Below are 21,829 nucleotides of genomic sequence, written 5' to 3' on the forward strand. Positions count from 1 at the left end.
TGTTAGACAAACTGCACAGAAGTTTTAAAGCAGATAAATATAGAATTCACGTTTTACCTTTGTCATCCTAAATAGACATAAAGGCAAAAAGGAAATTTAACAATTTGAATGGGATTTTCAGACAGTTTAGTGTATTTAAATCCATGTGTGTCTCAGTTATTTTGTCTCTGGAGATGGTAGAAGGCTGAGCAAGTGTAGGGTATAATTACCATGAGCATACAAGTATTACCTATTGAATAGCCCTAAAAAGATAGCCTTGAAAAAGGCAACAGTAGGGAAATAGAAAAAGAGAAGGGTATATTTAAAAGTAAGAGATTTTATGTTTTTCTGAGCATTTACAGCAACTTTGTGGTTTTGTGTGTTTTTTTCTTGGAAGCAAAGTCAGTTCTATTGAACTGATATCCAGGATCTAATATGAAACTCAGGTATAAGTTACACCACTGCTTGGCTATACTATATTTGGCAGTGTCTACATTTTACAGAAGTGTCTCTCTCATGTTCAGTAGTACTAATTATAGAAAATGCTGTCACATTGAAAGACTACATATTACTCAGTGTATACCTTCATACAACCAATTATTACTGCAAATGAAGGCTGTAAGACAAGTACTGTCCATTACCTATTAATTATCTGAGACTTCTGCTATGTTCATCTTACCTGAGAAAGAATACATGATAAAACTTTCTGAAATAACTGTTTTTAATGTATACATTAATATATAAATAACTGCATTCATTTATGAGTAGGATAAACAATGTGTTAGAACTGCAAGCAACAAAAATCACGAACAATGGACATTAATTGCTAAGCCAGTATTTATAAAAGTAGGCTACATGTTCAGGAGCTTAGTAGTCCAGGACCAGGACCATTAGTCTACAATGATTTTGTTATGGTAGCTCCTTCTGAAAACTAATAAAGTAACAGGAAATCTTCAAAATCAAATGATCTTTCATAAGTGTCAAGTACAACTTCAATATATATATATATTAAAAAAAAAAAAAAAAAAAAAAAAAACCTTTCTCATTAATTCATAAAAACTTAAAAATACATCAGCAAAGATTTTTGGACTGACCACATTTCCCGTTCCCCTGCACTGCTCAGGGGAAGGAGGTGGAAGAGGGTGGTTGGGGGGAAGATGTTTTTAGTTTGTATTTAGTTTTTTGCTGCTCTAGCTTGTTAGTAATAGGCAATAAATTTCTTTCATCTCCTTATGCTGAGTCTGTTCTGCCCACGATGATAATTGTTGAGTGATCTCGCTGTCCTTATCTCAATCCCTGAACCCTGAAAATCAAATTTTCTCCCTCATTCCCTTTGAGGAGTGAGATCAGTTGTGGCGGAGCTCAGCTACTCAGCAAGGTAAAACAACCACAACACGTGTCTCCATTTTCCTCCTTGCTCCATGAGAAACAAGCTAGTCCAAGAGCTTCCTGGTTTCTGTATGACACATACACTGGATGACTAGGGATGACTACGTAAAATGCTACTTACATTGGGTAACTTGAGGGGGTAGGAAAAAAGATAAGAACTGGTTTAGAAGACTATCAAGCATGCAGTTTTACTGTTTTCTCTTGTACAAACAGGCATGGAAACAACAAAAGGATAATGAGCTAACCAGAACACAGACTCACCAAGGCAGTGATTAAGCCATAAGGACTCAGGACAAAGTTAAACAAGTAGCAACGCAGACAAGCCATTTCTGAATGAAAGGTTTTCAATATCCAAATCTCTCTCCATGAACAGACAGTACTGCAAAATGTTTCTATTTTCTTAACCATTGCTATCTTCACCTAGTCACCAACTTCCTATGTTTTTATCGTCTCACTGTTATTAACTACCATTCCTAGAGAAAAACTGCAGTAGTTATAGTTTCAAACGTAAGTACTGGTATGCCTCATTAAGTCAAAGCAAAAGGTACAAACTTCTCAGGAACTGGTTAGCACTGAACTAAAACTCACTGAGGAATTAACAGAGAGCAAGCAAGACGGGTGCACCTCATGCTAAAACATATTACATTTTTTAAGTTTCCTTTTCTTTCTGTTTAATGAGTAATTCCAGTGTCGTAACATTATTTTACTAGGAGCTGATAAACTATAGATTAAGTTGTGTAAGCACTTTGATTGCAAGCCAACAACATGCAGAACGTATAACTTTCCTGTAGTGAGTTGATTTAAAATGCAAGTCAAACACAATCAACGGTTCTAAAATAAACAATTTTCCAAAAACACTGTGTTTTAATCATCTTTTCATGTTGAAAAGGCAGCTTGGTCACTGAACTGTTTTGGATACTACCAGTGTTCCTAAAAAACATAACAAAAAATGCAATATGCAACTGCAGAACTGGACAATTTACTAAAAAAATAAATATATACATATATATCAGAGATTTAAAAAGCTGTTTTGATTGACTCAAAGTGAGACAAATTCTAGATCACTGTAAGAACCTGATACACAAAACATGCAGAAAGTATCAAGTTAATTCCAATTAAAAAGAGGGAGCTGTGGAGGGGTTCCAACTTGCTAAAGCAGTATTTATTTTTTTTTTTGGTTGAATTAAGGGAAGAAAGATAAAAGTGGTTGCTGTTGGTGATTTGCTGTACCCAAGGTATGGCAATATAAAAAGTTACAGTAGCACAACTGTATGCATGCAGTTAGCAATTCTGTTACTGGACTGTAACTAATTTATCTTTGGAGAAAATGAACTTAAATTGCAAAAGAGTTACAAACAGTGTAGCATATCTGCCTTAAACTTAATGGGGAATTCTGCCTTGCTTTACCTTGCTGTAGCATGACATAATCCATCAAAACAAAGAAAACACATTATCAGCAAGTTTTAACAGAATCTGATGTTAAGCAATGAGTCAGCTGGCAGCTTATTACAAGCAGGGTAAGTATTACAAAGGTTAAAGTCACAGCCAGTATAAAACTACTGTTGTTTCGTTCTGTTTTTAAAATCACTGCAGAAATTCCAGCTGTCATGGAGACATCTAGCTGTATGTTGCCAGAAGATTTGTCTGTACTCCCAAGCAGCTGTCTCTTGCAGCCAAATACATTTGAGCACTGCTCAGCGTAAGTCACTGTGAGGCTAAATCTTGCCTATGCAAAAGCTTTCAATGATGAACTAGAATACTGAAACCTTCAATAATAGTATTATTGTTACAGGCTCAGCAGCAATGCACACACAGCAGAAATACAGTTTTACATATAGGGACTAACAGCATTATTAATAACTTACCAGCTGTTTGTTATCTTAACTGGAGTGATACACAACAGCACAGCAGCCTCAATACACCATGCTATTTATAAACACTCCTCTAGAGACCATCTCTAATCCCAAGGAATAAGCTTATTTTCGAACCTGTCCTTCGGAACAAAAATCCCAGGTGGGAATTTGCTGTCTGACATCCTGTACTGTTTCCCACAGTCTTACAAGGCAGTCCAAGTCCTTCTCAAAGGAGCCTTTCTCTAAACAGCAGCAACGGCACCGCTCTCTTTTTGATGCCATTCCTTATGTGAATTATTTCAGAGAATGCTTGGGGGGTCTGTATTTAATACATGTCCAAAATCTAAATACAGCGTAAAGACAATATTTCAGTATATCTATCACGTTTTTATTCAGTGTTGTATTTTTATTTGCTATCTCAACTTACATTTTAACTTTTCATGTCCAAGAAATGAGGCCATACACAAAGTCCATGAGAAAGTTCATTAAATAATTAATAATGGAAGCATTAATGGTCTGTATCGAGGTGGGTTTCATTCAATAGCACATTTTCAAAATGAACAGTTAATAAAGCCCTGATGTCATAAAACGGCCTCTCAAAACAAAAACACAGCCTCATTTCTGTGACAAAGAGGGGGCAGCAGATGCTTTCTATTTTGGTTCTAGCAAAGCTTCTACACTGTCTTATAGTCTCCTTATCACTCAACCGGTGAAATATTGGTTGGATGGAAGGGTGATAAGGTGGGCAGAAAGCTGGCTGGACAGCTAAGATCAAAGAGTGATCACCAGTAGTGCAAATTCCAGCTCTTGGGACCAGTACTGCTAAATGTACTGCTCTAATGACCTAGATAATGGGAGGCAGTGCACTCTCAGCAACTTTGCTGACCAGTTGGAAGAAGCAGTCAATACACTGGAGAGCTGTGGGCTAACTACAGGGATCTTACTGTCTAGTAAGAGTCTCCTTACTGTCTCCTTACTGTCTAGTAAGGAGAAACTGTCTGGAGAAATGGCAGACCTCATTAAATTCAGCAAGAGAAAAGCAAGGTGTTACATTTGGGGTAGGCAGCACTAGCCTGCCACCAAGAAAGCAGCTCCACAGGAAAGGATTGGCAGGTCCTAGTGGGTGACAGCAGTCAGCAGAGCAGCCTGACTGAAAAGATGACCAGCCACATCCTGGGCCACAGTATAACATCATAGCCAGCAGGCCAGGGAAGCGATCCATCCCCTCGTTCAGCACTTGTGTGAGACTGCAGCTGGAGTTTGCCTGGTTTGGGGTTCTCCAGCACAAGGAGGATATTGACACGCCACAGCAAGTCCAGTGGAGTGCTGCCAAGATAGTTAGAGGAGAGTCACGTACAAGGAGACATGGAGATCTGGGCTCAGTTTTGAGAAGGGCAGGCTAAAAGGGGACCTTATTGCTTTCTTCAAGTCCTTAAACAGAGAACACAGAGAAGATGAAGCCTGAGTCTTCTCAGAGCTGTGGTCACAGGGCAAGATGTAGCAAACAAGTAGAACAACCTATTTATTCACTTGCTTACTATGAGGATAGTTAAATACTGAAATGGGTTGCCCATATAGGTTGTGGAAACTCTGTCCCTGGAAGCATTCAAGGCTCGGCACGGTCCAGAGCAACCTGATCTAATTAGACTTGTTTCAAGCAGGGGGGTGGACTAGATGACCTCTGGAGGTCACTTCCAAGCCAGATTATGGTTCTACAAGAAAACCCCCGATGATGTCTCCTGGATTTACACTGACACTGCTAAAACATATCAGCTTGGTTATTCTGTTACGCCGATGAAAAACTGCTCTATGTAATTCCTAATTTTAACAGATCAGTTAGTATCTCCAAAGGAAGAACTGTAATTATTTGGGCAGAAAATCTCTATGTTTTCCTCTTCCTTGTAGTACTTACTTACCAGAGTAGATTTAAATTAAGTTAAACCGAGCTGCTTCAAAAGTCTTTACAAGATAACGAAGTTTTCATTTCTCTCATCTGAATATAAGAAAGACTGATACAACAAAATTAAAGTCTATGAGGAAACAATTTCTAAACTCACCCTGTGCGTGACTGTCCAACTTTATCACAAATGTCTAAAATGAGGCCCCAGTCCTCCGCAGTGTTCATCTCACTGGTTGCTTTCTCTGATAAATAAAGCATAAGTAAATCAAAATACAATTCTTATTATTTTTTAAAAATATAAAAATTTAACAAAATTGACAATAAAGTTGTTGCAACATTACCTCTCTAAATGCATTAATATATTTAATAAATTCATACATTTAAACTGTCATACCTAATTCTGTTTACTTTTCAAATGTTTGCTTGTAGCCCTAAAGTTATATGAATAAGCAAATTAATAGACATATTTTGTCCACACAATAAATATATACCCAGAATATATATACAAAAGGGTATCAGCTATCAACAGATTTACTTGGGGGGTGGGAGAGGGAAGTGAGCATTTGGAAATGTTAAGTTTAATACGACAGGAATACTCCAAGTATTAATTCATTGTTAGCAGAGTCAAACATAGCAGCATTTACCCCATCGTCAGACACTATGTTGCTGTGTCTTGCATTTGCTTCATACATATTTTCTCCTTTCTCCTCAATAAGGAGGCTTCAACAATTCATTAATAGTCACTAAACTTTTAACTCCCCATTCTCATCTCTGCTTTGGGTGATATATTCCAACTTCTCTTTTCAGCTACAGACTGCTAAACTAAAGCTGATCTGACAGAAGCCACTGGGTCTCCTCCTTCCAAACCTTCTGAACAGGACAAGAATAGTCCCTGCTTAAAAGTTAAGAAATAAAGAGGAAAAGAAAAATCAAATAATCAACAAAAATAAGAAAAACCCTGAGCAGACAACATGCTAACATATGGCACTAAGAAACACCAGCAGATCAACTGACAACTTCTTTTTTTTTTTTGGTCTGCTGATGTTCTAAATGACGCTTAGGGCTAGCATAACTAACAGAGAAATTCTTGGTTTTTAAATCTTATTCATAAAGGAGACAGAATGGTGGAACCCAGACATCAAGCGAAATAAGAATGCCAAAACATGACCACAGAGCAATGAGGCTGTACCCCGTTTATATCAATGAGCATTGTTCCATTACTTGAGAATTTCAATTCTGGTTTTGAGGATACCTTATAACATACAAGTAAATGAGATACTAAATAAAGCCGAGGAGAAAAACAGACTGCAGACAGCTGGTCAGCACAGTCCGGAGCCAAGCTAGACAAACCGCACGGAGGCAGTTTAGTTCCAGGATTCCCCTGTTGAAGTTCGTTGCCAGTTTTGCTGGAGCTGGACCAGCTCCATTCAAAGTGTGTCTACACAGCACCCTGCAGAGCCCTAACTTGCAGCCAGGCTTAGAGCTCACGTGCATCCTCGCACACCCACACAGTTCACCCCTGCCCCACGCTGTCCTTCAGCTAGGGCATCCTTCAGCAGTCAGAGGGCTGAGAAATCCCATGGAACTGAAATTTGGGGCTCTTTCCTTGTTGCCAGAAGTACTGTCTGTTATGAAGATTAATGTAATTCATCTTTCTTCACAACATCATCAGAGAGAAACAGCGTGGCAAACTAAGAAGTAAAAAAGTGGATGCTGTAAGGTCTCCCTGGAGCCTTCTATTCCACAGGCTGAACACCCCCAGCTCCCTCAGCCTGTCTTCACTGGAGAGGTGCTCCAGCCTCTTGATAATCCTCATGGCTTCTTCTGGACTCACTCCAACAGCTCCAAGCCTTTCTTGTGCTGGGGCATGAGAGCTGAATGCAGGGCTCCAGGTGGGGTCTCACAAGAGCAGAGCAAAGGGGCAGAATCCCCTCCCTCTCCCTGGCCACACTGCTTCTGATGCAGCCCAGGACACAGCTGGCTTCCTGGGCTGCGAGCGCACACTGCCAGCTCACGTTGAGCTTCTCATCAACCAACACCCCCAGGTCCTTCTCCTCAGGGCTGCTCTCAATCCATTCTCCACCCAGCCTGTATTTGAGCTGGGGATTGCCCTGGCCCAGGTGCAGAGCCAAGGCCACCAGATCTGTCAGGCATGGTCTGCCCTTAGTGAAGCCGTTTTGGCTGTCACCAGTCACCTCCTTGTTTTCCATTTGCCTTAGCAGAGATTCCAGGAGGATCTGCTCCATGATTTTGCTGGGCACAGAGGTGAGACTGACTGGCCTGGAGTTCCCCAGGTCCTCCTTTTTTCCCCTTTTTATAAATGGGGATTACGCTTCCCCTCTTCCAGTCAGTGGGAACTTCACCAGACTGCCACGACTTCTCAAATATGATGGGCAGTGGCTTAACAGCTACATCCACCAGTTCCTTTAGGACCTACAGATGTATCTCGTCAGGTCCCAGGGATTTGTGCACCTTCAGGTTCCTTAGATGGTCAAATACCACCAAATCGTGTTTTATGCCAATTTAAATAGCTTGGCTAAAACTAGAGATAAGATGGTGGTTAATGAAAACCCTAATCCACATCCACCTCACCAATTACAACCTTCATTTTAATTCTCAAATGGAATATTTTGCAGCTTTACCCATGAATACAATTACAAATGTTCTACCACAGCTACATTTCTTCTTGAAAGTTGAACTTAGTCCTGTCTAAAAACTGCCATTTGCTTGTAAGTCCTCCCCACCTCCTGGTATTAGACAGACATTTCCTCCATCACCAAACACTAAGTAGTTTCTTACCTTATTTCAGTCTGAAACCTGGTTTCACTGTGTGCTTTGTCTTCTCTAGTAATAAGCATCTATGACTTCCCTTGGATAAAAATCAATCATAAGACATGAGCAAAGTTTTCTGCCTCTAAAGGTTCGGTTAAATTCTGCCTCCAAGGAGGGCAGTCAGAAGTCACTGGCACAGCGTGAGCGTTAGCAGTACAGTAGCTGACAGGGACTGCCCACAAAAAAGGCCAATGCCTCTGTCAGAGCATTAGCGAGCAGCTATCACCTTTCACCACGCTGGCAGCAGGAGCAACAGAGACGCTTTGACGAAATTGCTATGTTGCATCAGTGTTTTGTAGGCAAAATTACAACTCAGGGCTACTTAAGTTAAATTACTTACATTATCATCGCTTTAAATCCACGAACACTCTCTCCTCCAACGTGAGGCATGCATTTGCAGCCAAAAATCCTTCACGTTCATTCATTCATTCAGCATTTCCTTACTCCAACTAACAGCTGGCACCCCACCTGTCTTCAGGTACAGCTGGCACATCACTATCTTAGCACCAAAATGGACTAAAACGGAGGTAAAAACACAGATTTCAAGTCTTAAGGTAGCTTAACACAGGAGACAGAAGATAACCTCACGTTAAACTTTGAAATGTTCTTCATCTTCCATCTCTGATCAAAAATAATTCTGTTACAGCAATATTAATGTTTACCTCCAACCCCCTGAGTGCACCTCATCACTGCTACAAAATCTTATTTGGCTTGCTGAGTGCCAACACGAGATCAGGGAACATTTCAGCTCTACTAAACAACTTTTAAAGGCAGCACTGGCTGCTTCATGAAATCAGTGCTCTTTAAGACTTATTCATGCTATTTCAAATGCAAAGGAAAACAGAACTACAAGACACAGAGGCATGCCTTACCAGACTTTGTCTCTAGTTTTCCAGCACAGCTCTTTCCCACAAAGTTGTCTCACTAATGAAGGAAATGCTCAAGGTTTTGTGTGTTTTGTTTTGTGTTTTGTTTTTTTTTCTAGCATAAGCAAGGCCTACAAATTAATGTACCAACTTCAGCCTCTGTAACACTGCACCATCTTTTGTTGCCTCAGATTTTAATTGTTAGTTTCTAAATTTTACAGCATTGCTTTCTTTATTTGTCTCCATTGCAAGCTCTCAACTTTCACCTCTAAAAAGTGGCAAAAGTTGCTGTTTCAGAGGAAAGGGATACTTAGACCTATGGCTTCTTTGGACAATAACCAAAATTCTGCATAATATAAGAATGCCTTTCTAGATAGCTTCTAATAAAACAAAAGAAACACATACAAAAGTCACATCACAATTTTCAGCCAGTTGGAAAGACACAGAGTGTGGAGTCAGTGGTCTTCTCCCTTTACGTTTCTTCTGTCCTCATACAACCTATCACACCAAGTAAGACCAATTCCATCTTGCCCCAAATTCAGTCTCTAATATACAATACACCTAAAGAAAGAGATGCCTAGCAAAACACAGAAGAGACTAAGGTAAGCATTAGTTGTACTTCCCTACAACACACCTGGAAAGACCCCCCAAGAAAGCTGACAGGATTGCTGACATGCATCTACACCAACACACACAGCATGGACAAGAAGCTGGAGGAGCTGGGACTCGATGATCTTGAGGTCTCTTCCAACCTAGAAATTCTGAGATTCTGTGAAGTTGTTGTGCAGCAGGAAAACTACAGCATAGCTCCATCACCAGCACATGGTGGGACAGCTCGCACAGCTGGACCACAGCAATTGGAGGCTACAAACTCCTCAGAAGGGACAGGCTAGGAAGGAGAGGTGGGAGGTGGCTTCTTTGGATTGACTAGAGCTTAGTAATGGCAACAAGAAGGTTGAGTGTTCATGGATAAGAATCAGGGAAGAGACCAACGAGGCAGATGTCCATGTGGGAGTCTGTTAGAGACCACCCAACCTGGCTGAAGAGGCAGACAAAACATTCTAGAAGCAGCTGGGAGAAGCCTTGCAATCACTAGCCCTTGTTCTTGTGTTCTTCAACTTACCAGACGCCTGCTGGAAATACAACACAGTGGAGAGGAAACAGTCTAGGAGGTGTGGAAGACAACTTCCTGACCCAGATGGTAAGTTAGCCAACGAGGGATGGTGCCCAGCTGGGCCTTTTGCTCGTAAACGAGAACACAGGCTAGTGATTGTGAGAGTTCTCCCAGCTGCTGATGAATATTCCATCTGCAATTTATCAGCAGTCCAGGCTATCAGGGAGGTCCTAGTCAACTGGTGGCTAGCAAATGTGGCACCCATATACAAGAAGGGCTGGAAGGAGAAACCAGGGAACTACGGGTCTGTCAGGCTGACCTCAGCGCTGGGGAAGCTTGTGGAGCAGATTATCCTGAGTGCCATCATGCAGCACTTGCGGGACAACCAGGTGATCAGGCCCAGTCAGCACGGGTTTACGAAAGGCAGGTCCTGCTTGACAAACTGGACGAGGAACCTGTCCTTCTGTGACAAGGTGGCATGCTCAGTAGATGAGGGAAAGGCTGTGGATGTTCCCTACCTACACTACAGCAAGGCTTTTGACAGTACTGGTCAACAGCCAGCTAAATATGAGCCAGCAGTGTGCCCAGCATCCTGGCTTGTACCAGGAATAGTGCAGCCAGCAGGAGCAGGGAGGTGATTGTCCCCCTGTGCTCTGCTCTGGTGAGGCCGCACCTCGAGTGCTCTGTTCAGCTTTGGGCCCCTCACTGCAAGAAGGACATCAAGGTGCTCAAATGTGTCCAGAGAAGGGCTACAAAGCTGGTGAGGGGTCTGGAACACAAGTTCTGTGAGGAGTGGTTGAGGGAACTGGGGTTATTTAGCCTGGGAAAAAGGAGGCTCAGAGGAGATCTTTCAGCTCTCTACACCTGCCGCAAATGAGGTTGTGACAGAGCAGGGGTCAGTCTCTTCTCCCAAACAACTATCAAAAGGAAATGCCATGTTGTGCCATGTGAGGTTTAGGCTGGATATGAGGAAACATTTCTTCACTGAAAAGTTGATGAGGCATTGGAGCAGGCTGCCCCGTGAGGTTGTTGAGTCACCATCCCTGGAATTATTCAGAAGACATGTAGGTGTGGTGCTTAGGGACGTGGTTTAGTGGCAGTCTTGGCAGTGCTAGGCTGGACTTGACAATCCTGGAGGTCTTTTCCAACCTGAATGATTTTATGATTGTATAATCTCACCATGTCTGAGGCAGCCTCATCAACACAGACACCACTCAGCTCAGCGAGCTGCACAGAACGAAGACAGAAGGATTAGAGATCTGGTAAGAACGCTGAAAACAAAGTAAGACAAGCTGGGCAAAAATAGAGATTTTATGCAAACCGTAACAAATCCACAGAACTTAAACAACCTTTCACCCAGAACTACCACAACAGAGCAGGACGGTGAGCACATCAGAGAGAGATGGTAACGATGGCGACGACTCCACAACCAGGGTGCATCACAGGGAAGTAACACAATCAAGTGGTGCCAGGATCTATTTGCAGAGCCCCACAAATCAAGCCATAGTAGAAGTGGCATTTCAGAAAGATCAGCATGAGACATTACTATCCACAGCAAACATATAGTGTTATTTTTATCAGCTAGAGGAACAGATTTTACATACTACTTTGATTATTTGCATGTTGATGTTATATGTTGCCACAGCTGAAATGACGGGAAGCACTTAAAGTGGCAGCTCTTCCCTGGGAGGAAATAAAAAGAATTGCCAATAAAGTACAGCTACAACAACTCCTTTGCCTAGGGAATGTGAGTTGTTGGCTTCAAATTTGCCTAGCTCAACTCAGAGTCTGGTGATTCATTTGCAAAAAGTGTGACACTAAAAAAAAAAAAATTTGGCTATTCTACAGAAGAAATATTTATTTCACTCATCTGGAGCCTGTCAGCATTGCCATTTTTCATTGAGAATGTACACCAAAGTGAGAAATCCTTGTTCTTTAGAAACATTTATAAATAACTGGAGAGGGGCTGGCTACACCTCCTTTCCCACACGTTTTCTGCTCAGCTCACAGTTAATATCCTTCTCCCTAAAACAATGCTGAGAAAAGCAGTAGGCCAACTTGAGCAGAACAAGTGCCAGTCTCCTGACAATCTGAACCACTCCTTGGAAGTCATCCTTCCTTGCAGCCAGAGGTAAGTTGCCTCACTCTGCATTCTCCAGAATTCTTCAGGGTCAAGAGTCTCCTCGGCAACAATTTGCCCTCCTTTTGGCAAACAGAAAAGCCCAGCTCACAGAAAGGCACAGTTGGGTGGTTTTGAAGACGTTGACTACCAAATGGGATAAATCTCAAGACTATCCAGATTAAAGAACAACAGTATTTTATTATGAGAAATTGCACAATGCAACTTGAGGTCAAAGCATTTCTTACACCCTAATGTGTCAAACTGTATGCAGTGGTAATTTAACTTACTCACTGTACCTACATATGACTGAGTACAGTCATACGTAATCCATGCATATTATTACATTTCTAAGAGTTGTAATAAAAAAATGGTCAATAAATGCTGTAGTTGATGAAAACGTAGGAAAAACAATGACATCAGTTTGACAGTACATTACTAAACTACCTGCTTAATTTTCTATTGATGTAAATATTAAGCCTGCATCTTTCCTTTGTTCCCACTCCTGTGATGCCTCAAACCAGTACACCAGCTACAATGCGAACAAGAATGACATGCAAAGCAAATGCAGGACATGCCTCCATTCCTTGCTGTGGGTAAGGGAGAAAAATCAGTCAGAAGAGTTGCATCATTTGGCATTCTGGACGTTGCTGAATGGCGGATCAACTTCAAAAAGTTTTTATTTTAATTCCTTTCAAAATTAAAAGTAAACATCTCCCCTTAAAATTGGGTGATTTTTAACAACTCATACCAGAATTTGTATTTATTATAGCCTATAAAATTTCAGAAATATATTGAAATAGTAAGTTTATGCCACAGAGTAAAAAACTCTTCCAATTCTCTGCTTACAACATAGATTAAGTTTACAATGCTTAATGCCAAGTTAGAGTTAAGTATGCACAGCATTAAGTCCAGCGTTACCAACAGTATTCTCGAGACAGCATCTAAATAACACTTGAGAACTGCTTCAGCAGTGAGTTCTTCATCAAACCCAGCCTAACCACTGCTACCTTACCAATGAGCCTGGCATGACAGACTAGCAGACAGTCTTTTGGTTCGTCAAGCACGTTACATCGTTACCTTGCCTGCAAACTTACAGATAAACCCACATTTCTCAGGAACAATTCTCTGCAAAAGATGTCATGACTGAGGTTATGAAACATGGCAGAAATGGACTTCGTGTTAAACTACAAGTACATCATCAATTCGAAACCCTCATTTGGAGAATTAACTATATCTTAACTCTTAACTATATCCTCAACAGTTCAGTATCTTGAAGGGTTTTCTTATTTCGTGTTTCAGCATTATGTTCCTTACATGGACACTGTCAAAGTTTTCCACAGTTGATTGTGAAAACCCACACAAACTTACGTCACCATTGATTAGCATCCCTTCATGTTGAAATATTCCTAAATATGGTAAAAAGAGGATTGAGAAAACAGAAGTATTGGGACTCCTTGAGGATGACAATGACCTATCTCCTGAAATCTAGAGGCAGCTTAAACTAATATTTTAAAATGTTTAACAGTAGTCTTAACATTGTTTTGAGTAAAGAAGTGCACCCCTCAAAATCTGTGTACAAAGCTGACTCCAAGTGGTACACTATTACAGATGACCAATCTGCACAGCATGAGCACGCTAACAGGATTAGGATCATGCTGATGACCAGAGAGAAAAACTGAGAAATTTCTCCTCCTCAGCTTAGAGACGCTTATGCTCCTCAAAATAATGGCAAACAAGTTAGTCCCAGATGCGTTCACTGCAATCCATCATCCAAAATGATTCCGAAGTCATTTCCAACCATTACACAGCACTAATTAGCTGTCCAGGAGGCAAGAATTCACAGCTACCCCAGCAACACTATCAACTACACCGATGCCCAGCTTCGTATGAAACTAAGACTAGTTTTTGACTGCTTTCCTACTTCGGGAATCTGATTTTCAAAATAAAACGTTCTTGCTGAGCAGGAGCAAAAGCAGAGCACTCAACTTTCCTTCTGAGAAAAGAACTGTAAAGTAACACTACTGCTTGACAACTTTGGGAAGTTTCCCGAGAACACGAGAGCTTACTCTCCCAACTGACGTTATCTTACAAAGCCTGCCAAGAAGTTCATCCAGATAATAGCGCATTCCCTGGAGGCCTCAGGGAAGAAGGGCCTGGGGACACTTTCCTGGAGACTTCACCATTGCTGCCTCCATGGCACAAATCCAGTTAAGCGATGGATAAAGGCAGCAAGTAGCTCTGCCACCAACTCCACTGTCTGCTGCTTCTTTGCTCTCCCTCAGGGCACTATGAAAGGGGGCCCACACAAAGAAGCTGGATTTATTGCCTGGGGAAAAGCAGCCCATGGCCCTTTACCTGCTCTTCCAAGAACAATTTGGAAGTGAGAGGTTATTTACTAGTGTTCATACGATACACAGAATAAAGCTTTTGAAAAATATCTACTGGAGTCTGTACTAGGCTGTCACAGCAGGTAAGGTGTTGGCGGCATCCCCTGTCCTCAAAAATAGCAAATAGCCCACTGAAGTACCAGTTGGGCACTACTACTCCACATCGTTAAACCTACAGTGCTGACAAACGTATCTACCAGCTTCAGCTCTCTATAAACTCCCTCAAGCAGCCTGATCTTCACCACTGCTAGACAGCTGCCTTAAGAAATAAGAAAATGAGCACTTTCCAGAACCTTGGCTATCAGTTTTTAATCTTATTAGTTCAAATAATTCTCACAGGTATCACCGATGTTTCAGTCCTCTAACAGTCCACAGAAAACTGGCAAGCAGTGCAACGTCTTCTTTGTTTTCAGCTGCCAAATTATGCTACAGGACAGTGAAACAATGAGGAAAAGATATTTACTGCCCTTCAGAATATAGAATTGTTGGCTTTGCCATCAAGAAAATTACAAATTAAAGGGCAGCCTTCACCAGAAAAGACCGTGGCACACTTAATTATTCAACATGGGAAGAAACGGAGCTACGCCTCATTAAGATGCAACAGATTAACGATTCCTGATAACATACACACCGAGTCCGGGTAACACTTGCTTGTTTATGCACTAACCCTTCCCCCAGAGAAAAACACCTACTTTCCGAGCAGTTTTGAGTTGTGTTGTTTTTTTTTTTGAAGGCCTGGAGTAACTGAATCGGAGCCCTGGCTTCTGCAGTTGGGTAAACAGCCAGAAACAACCGGTGCATTTGTAGCTGAGAGGGGCAGCAAATGTGAGGTTAATGAAGAGAGGTGTGCCCAGAAACATCGGCCGTGTCACCCTGCTGTGGGGAGGTAACAGGGGAGCTGGGTGCTGGTCCAAATAGGAGAAGTCAGTCCGTACCCTGCTGTATCACTCGGAATTACACCGATGGCAGCAGCAGGTACGAGCGGAGCCGTCTTACACAACCAGCCGTGCCAATTTTCGGGCTGCCTACGTGTGTTGTTTTGCCTCGGGTTGGGCCACACGAGCAAGCAGCAGGGATTTCACCCCCCCCCCCTCCCCCCAAACCGTACAGCCTGTCCCTGAAACCACCCAGGTGGGGCTGAGAGCTGCCCACAGCCCAGGCTGCACCCACCCAGAGGGGGCTTCGCGTTCAGGCAGCGGAGCCCAACCCGGGGCAGGGCGAGCTCCAGCCTCGGCCCCGCACCCCCCCCCCGGAGCCTCCCGAGGCCGGGCAGGGCCCGCAGCCACCGGGGCCAGGCCGCAGCGGGAGGGCCGGGGAGGCGAAGAGGAAGCAGGAGGGGAGAGCCCCGGCGGGGAGGGGGCTCCCGGGGCCGCCACTCACCCACATCCTGGTCGAAGGGGTTGGTGGCGAAGAGCGGCATGGCGGGGCGCGGCGCGGCCACCGAGCCACGGGCCCGCGGCTCCTTCCTCCTCCTCCTCCTCCTCCTCCTCCTCTTCCTTCTTCTCCTCCTCCTCCTCCTCGTCCCGCCCGGGGTCGCCCCGGCCGCCGCCGCCTCCTCCCCGCAGGCCCGGCCCCGCTCCCTCCCCGCTCAGCACGCCGGGAAAGCGGGGCCGGCCCCGCCGCCACCGCCACCGCCCGGCCCCGGGCTCCCCCCGCCCCGCCCCGCTGAGCCCGGCCCCGGCCCCTGGTCCCCGTCACACGCCAAGGGGTGGCCCCAGGGGACTCGCAGGGAGCTCGTTGTCCTGGGGTGGCGGTGGTTTAAGTGCTCGGGGGTGACTGGGGAGCAGGCTGAGGTCGAAAAATAAAGGGCTAATGGCCGAGCCGGAGGCATCAGAAAGGGATGGAGAGGATGTGGGGGGCGCTGAGGTGGGCTGGAGCAGCTCTCCTTAAAGACAGGCTGAGGGAGGTGGGGGTGTTGGAGAAAAGAAGGCTCTGGGAGACCTTATAGCGGCCTTTCAGTGCTTAATGGGGTCTTATAAAAAGGATGGAGAAGGACTCTTTACTCGGGTAGATAATGATGGAAAAAGGAGGAATAATCTTATATAATCTTATACTAAAAGAGGTTAGATTTAGACTAGATGTTATGAGGAAATTGTTCACTCAGAGGATGGTGAGGCCCTGGCACAGGCTGCCCAGAGAAGCTGTGGATGCCCCATCCCTGGAGGTGCTCGAGGCCAGGCTGGATGGGGCCTTGGCCAAGCTGATCTGGTGGGAGGTGTCCCTGCCCATGGCAGGGGGTTGGGACTGGGTGATCTTTAATTTCCCTTCCAACCCAAACCATTCGATGATTCAAATATTGGCACGTGACAAAAAATGGCGAAGGTACGGCTAATGTTCGCAGCGCAGAAACACTAGACGAAATCAATAGCCCTAACTATGCTCAATAATGAATGTAATTGCATGCATTAGGCAGGCTTTTGCCACATTAGATGAAAACTCCACACCAGGCCTTTTCCCATAGGGTTTTACATTCATCAGGCGCTACTTGTTTTCATTTTTCCAGGACCTCAAGTTCAGTTCCTTTCGCTATCCACAAAGCCTGATGCAGGTCAGCATTGATCTACTGCTCAGGACAGACTCCTTTTAAGGAATCTAGTATTCTCTTTTTAGATTCTGCCTCAATTTAATGACATCTGCTAGGTATTCCCAGAGGACGCTTTACCTCCTCGCTATTCATCATCCCCCACTATGTTCACAAAAGACATATGGCAGATGTTCTCAGAGCCTGCTTTATCCCCTCCTTTTTCATCCCTTCCTTCTGATGGGTTTCAAAATGAATTGTAAGAATCCTTTTAAAACAGGCAGAGCCTTTATACCTTTTTTTTTTTTTTTTTCTTTAGTAAGAGCAAACACGAGATGTGGGGAATTTGGCTTTTAGACCCTCTTCAGCCTGAATGGATTCCAGCCCAGCGTTACTTCCCAGGCAACATCCCATTCAACATTATGAAAAAGGTAGCCCATACTCAAGGAACATCTTAAGGCTTTATAATTATGGCTAGTATTTTGTTTCTGTAATTATTTTTTTTTTCTGTTGGACACAGTGTAAAGTACAAGACTCCTCTGAATGCTCAATACTACACTGAATCTCCCTCTTCTCCCCGTCCCATGGCTCTAGCACTCCTATTGCACAACACTGGACGATGGTTAGAGCACTCTCCCATGAAGCGTGGGTTTTGCCCTCTCAGACAGAGATGGTTATGGAAACCAGCTTTACCACTTTATGTGTGAGTAGTGTAAGGAACATACTATTAAAAGGGTGTGTTAAGCTTCCCTTATTTTATGTAGTTCAAAATGTACGTATTATTTCTACTGTGTTTGAAATAGGACTCATGCTGCCCAAGCTAGCTATCTAAAAGTAAGGAATCTTGTCCAAGGGTACAGTGTCAAATTGCATCTAATTTCAGGGTAACTACAGCTGATGCAGACTGCAGCAACACTGCACTCCCTATGCCCACAGCTATGTGCTGCCATCACATTTCTTGCTTTAGATTTGGAATTTGATCCAATTCATTTGTGGCTGCACAATCAGCTGATCCAACTGAAAACTACCTCACTGCAGAAAAGTTCCCTGTTGGATCATGTCACTCATCTTCCTCACCTTGTAATTAGATCCCGTGCAAGGGAAGAGCTGGGAAGGAGCTGCTGGGGACTGTACACCAGCTTCACCAAACTGGATCAAGAAAAACAGGCACGTCCAGGGGATTATTCATCTATTTCTATATCAGACCTCCTTCCAAAGATGCCTTCTGCAAAGGTCTGACTATTAATTTCATGGAGGAGCCTATCTGCCCAACACTTCTCTGATGCAGAACTTGTCTTCTGACGGCCTTATAGCAAGTTCATTTTTTTTTTTTTCTTTTTAAATGTATGCTACTTTTGTCTAAATAGAACAATCTCCAGGCATTGGTACATGCATCTGTTTTGGCACATTTCAACTTTTATATATCACACGGTTGTTCATGTACTGCTGTGTGATCAAGGTTTGCATTCAGTTAATTGCCACTGCAACTCACTTCCTGAGTTTTAAAGATGTAAAATACTTCTAAATTTAGTTATGAGTCACTATCAAATAACTTGCCCTGATATATATTCAAGTCATAGCACTATCTATATCTAAACAGTGAGAGTACCAGCAGTATTAGAAAACACTGCGTAAGAACTGATGAATGTATGCAAAGATGTTGCTGTAGGAAAATGTTATGATATGTAGGACATTCACTAGAGTTACATTTTCTATTTAAAATAGAAAAAAGCTGCAAAGTGATGCCACTTAATTATTTTCTGAACTTACTATAGAATGTATTTAGGAAATGCACCATAGTGGTTTATCTACAGCTAACACAGAGAATGATTCTGTAAAAGACCACTGTAAACACATTAATTTTGTAATTTAAGAAAAGTAAAGTGTTAAAACCTGCTACTTGTTGTCACTGACAACATTGTAAAATCTGAAGCAGCCAGTGTAGTCCAGTTTCTTCGCATTCTATAACAAAACTGACAGCATGCACTAACAGACTATTTTTTGAAGATGAACACCTGCCCACTAAGAAACTTACCAAATCCAATCATGTTTTACTGCTTGACCACTCCATATTCATCTAATCCTGATGAAGGAAACTACATACAGGTTCAAGTGCAGACATAACTCAGTAAAGAGTTACGTGTTAAACCATGTAGAATGTTGATGTCTAAGTAGCTGTGTGTTTTGTTTCCTGTTGTTGTTGGTTGGTTATATAAAATATTGCTTATTTTTAAAACGTCGATAAGGTTTTTTTCTGTACCAAGCTCAGTGCCAGAATCTGACGATACACAGTGAATCATTTCCCTATAGTCTTTTGCTTGGAAAGGATACTTGGAAACAGTAACTTACCTGCTAGGAAATTTCTGATACTTTTAGCAATCCCTTAGTTGATACACAGTTGCACAAGAAGTGTATTTTTTAGAGGAAAACAAAAACATTGTGTCCATTGGAGGGAATGTTCACTGCAGTTCCTGTTCACTGGAGGAGAATTTTACTTGGCATCCCCATTTATTTTAGCACATATTACTTTGCTCGCTGCTGCACTGTCAAGATAAGGTGTATAACTCCAGGAAAATGTCAGTTCAGTGCACTGTTAACAAGGAGACAGATATGAAGACCAGTGGTTGTCTCTGGGATCAGTCTCACTGACCTTGGTTTTAACTGCATTTTCACTGCAGTCTATTGCATACATTGCTTTCCAAACTGGAAGCTGGGCAGAAAAGAAAATCAAAGGAAGAGAGGAAAGTTCAGGACGGAGAAAGTGCCAGGAGTCCATTTAATCACAGCTTTTGTCTTTGACAGGGCAAGTACAAGATGTTTTGGATGGCACACAAGATGCTGTAATGCATAACAATGCAATGATATGACTAAGACAAAATTTATCCTGGTCACAAGCCACATGTAGGTATTCCAAACACTGGACTGCAATGATTCAGTTCCCATCCATAAGTTTATTGTGCACCCTAATATTTTGCAAGTTCCCAAATTGCATGGCTTGCTTATAGTATTCTTACACATTGCCTTATATAAAGAGAATTCATGAAACATATCAAAACTGTAAGTCTGGTGTCCTGTGTTAGACAAGAAGTCAGGCCACAATTGTTTAATTGTCCTTTTTGGCCTCAAGATTTTTGAAGTATGCAAACGGAATTACATGAAGCATATACCTGGAGTTTCTTCAAACATTAGGACTAAGAAAGTAATCAAATAATAAACTTAATAGAACAATCCCATTTGCCCTGACCATGTTAGCAATCACTGTGCAAATTTCTAGTTAATATTTGCATGTATTTGTGCCAGAAACTAGGATTTGTCTTCCTATTTTTTTCCTCACTCAAAGCAGTACTTGCAGCTCACATTAAGTAATACTTAATATGTTTACATTGCAGTTTTGTTAAATGATTTTGGATAACAAGTTCACCAAAGATAAACATACAGATGTGCTTATACTATTTGCTTTAGTAATCTTACAGTGATGCTTTGTGATATAGCTGTAAGAAGCAGATAATTGGTGAGCTGCTGGAACTTCTGGGTGCCTGGGCTTCCTGGGGTGCTGGCAGGAGCATCACTCTGTGCCAGGTTCCTGACACAGCCACAGGGAACCACTTGTCCTAATGCTTTTTTTGGCACCAGCACCTGTTCTCAGTGTGGCCAAACTGACTACACCCAATATCTTTTCCTTGCTGATAACTTGGACCAGATTTCCACCAATGATGAGGTTAAAATTAATCTTTATGTTCTCTACCACTCTTCTAACAAAGAAGATAGAGATATTTCCACTAACCCTAATGGAATTTAGATTGGAACACTATTCCCTTGATAAAGAGCCCTTTTGAACTCAAGTCCTTGAAACAAAACTAAATGTCAAGCAAAGACTGTGTGTGCTACAAAACTAGTAGTGGAAGCAGTCTCCTCTATAGAGATTGTAGTACTCACGTAAGCAAGTTACTGTAGAAATATACTGAAAATCAAAAGGTTTTTTAATATTACTGAAGTGTGCATTTTGTAAGGCTGCATGACACATGTTGACAAGGTAGCAAAGCTTCTTTATTTTAGAAAAATATTACATGCTACAGGGAAGGGAACTTAAACTAACAGTTGATTTTAAACATGTACTCTAACTCACATGAACAGTACCATTGAATTTAAGGGTAATAACTTTAAGCTTTAAGCATTTTGTATGTGCTTCTGTATAATTAGAACATTATAGCAGAGTTAGCTTCTTGATACAGCCAGTCTGCATGCTGTGCAGAGAAGCCAATTGCACAGGCTACAGGCTGTGGGACAGGTCTATCCATCAATCTATCCAAGCCTAGCAGTGCAACAAAATGTCAGGCTAGTTAAAGAGCAGTACAGTCCGAAATATCCCATAAGGAAAATAATTATTTTACAGAGTCCAATTAGTCTGTTATAACAAAAAGCACACTGAGTGCTAAACCAATCTCACATAAGGGGGATATTCATCTCCTAACATGTGTGCATCCTTCAATACTGCAGTTTGAATTATACTTTTGTTTCTGAAGAGGATTAAATAGGACAATACGCAATGGCATCTCAAACCAGTTTATTTTCAGATATATAGAATCAACAGTTTTCATGTACAGATTTCTAAATGTTCACACCAAAATTTTTATATTTTCATATATAGTTTCAGCCTGTGTTCATGGCACATTTTTCTTCTCTGACTGCTAAACTATATAGTCAGAGGCTTAATATGAGTCATTTGTCTTGTGATAACAGCACAAAACCCCAGCTGTTTCAGACGTACCAAACAGAGACATCTTCTAGTTCTTTCCAGACGACATGCAATCCATTCTACACTATGTCTTTTGAAAGCATTTTCTATCCTATTCCTGCAGCCGTAAA

At 42.2% G+C, this 21,829-nt stretch overlaps 1 protein-coding gene and 1 long non-coding RNA gene across 3 annotated transcripts in view; one reads left to right on the forward strand and one right to left on the reverse strand.

The window, feature by feature from the left end:
• STAM (signal transducing adaptor molecule) overlaps positions 1-16,009 on the reverse strand; it is a 34,728-nt gene extending 18,719 nt beyond the window's left edge. Inside the window, exons 1-2 of one of the 2 annotated variants that reach the window (XM_068673826.1) lie at positions 15,823-16,009; positions 5,279-5,363 (exon numbers count right to left, since the gene is read on the reverse strand). In XM_068673826.1, coding sequence (XP_068529927.1) covers positions 5,279-5,363; positions 15,823-15,862 — 125 coding nt within the window. In that variant the 5' untranslated portion in view covers positions 15,863-16,009. Of the gene's footprint in view, positions 1-5,278; positions 5,364-7,920; positions 8,059-15,822 lie in introns of those variants that run through there. The other variant, XM_068673825.1, reaches the window with a different exon arrangement.
• LOC137852264 (uncharacterized) lies at positions 15,193-20,763 on the forward strand. Its single transcript, XR_011093750.1, has 3 exons — positions 15,193-15,417; positions 17,283-17,394; positions 17,484-20,763. It is a non-coding gene; the product is annotated as an uncharacterized lncRNA (long non-coding RNA).
• Positions 20,764-21,829: the final 1,066 nt, after the last annotated feature.

Source organism: Anas acuta, chromosome 2 (assembly GCF_963932015.1).
Source record: "Anas acuta chromosome 2, bAnaAcu1.1, whole genome shotgun sequence".
Classification (NCBI taxonomy): Eukaryota; Metazoa; Chordata; class Aves; order Anseriformes; family Anatidae; genus Anas; species Anas acuta.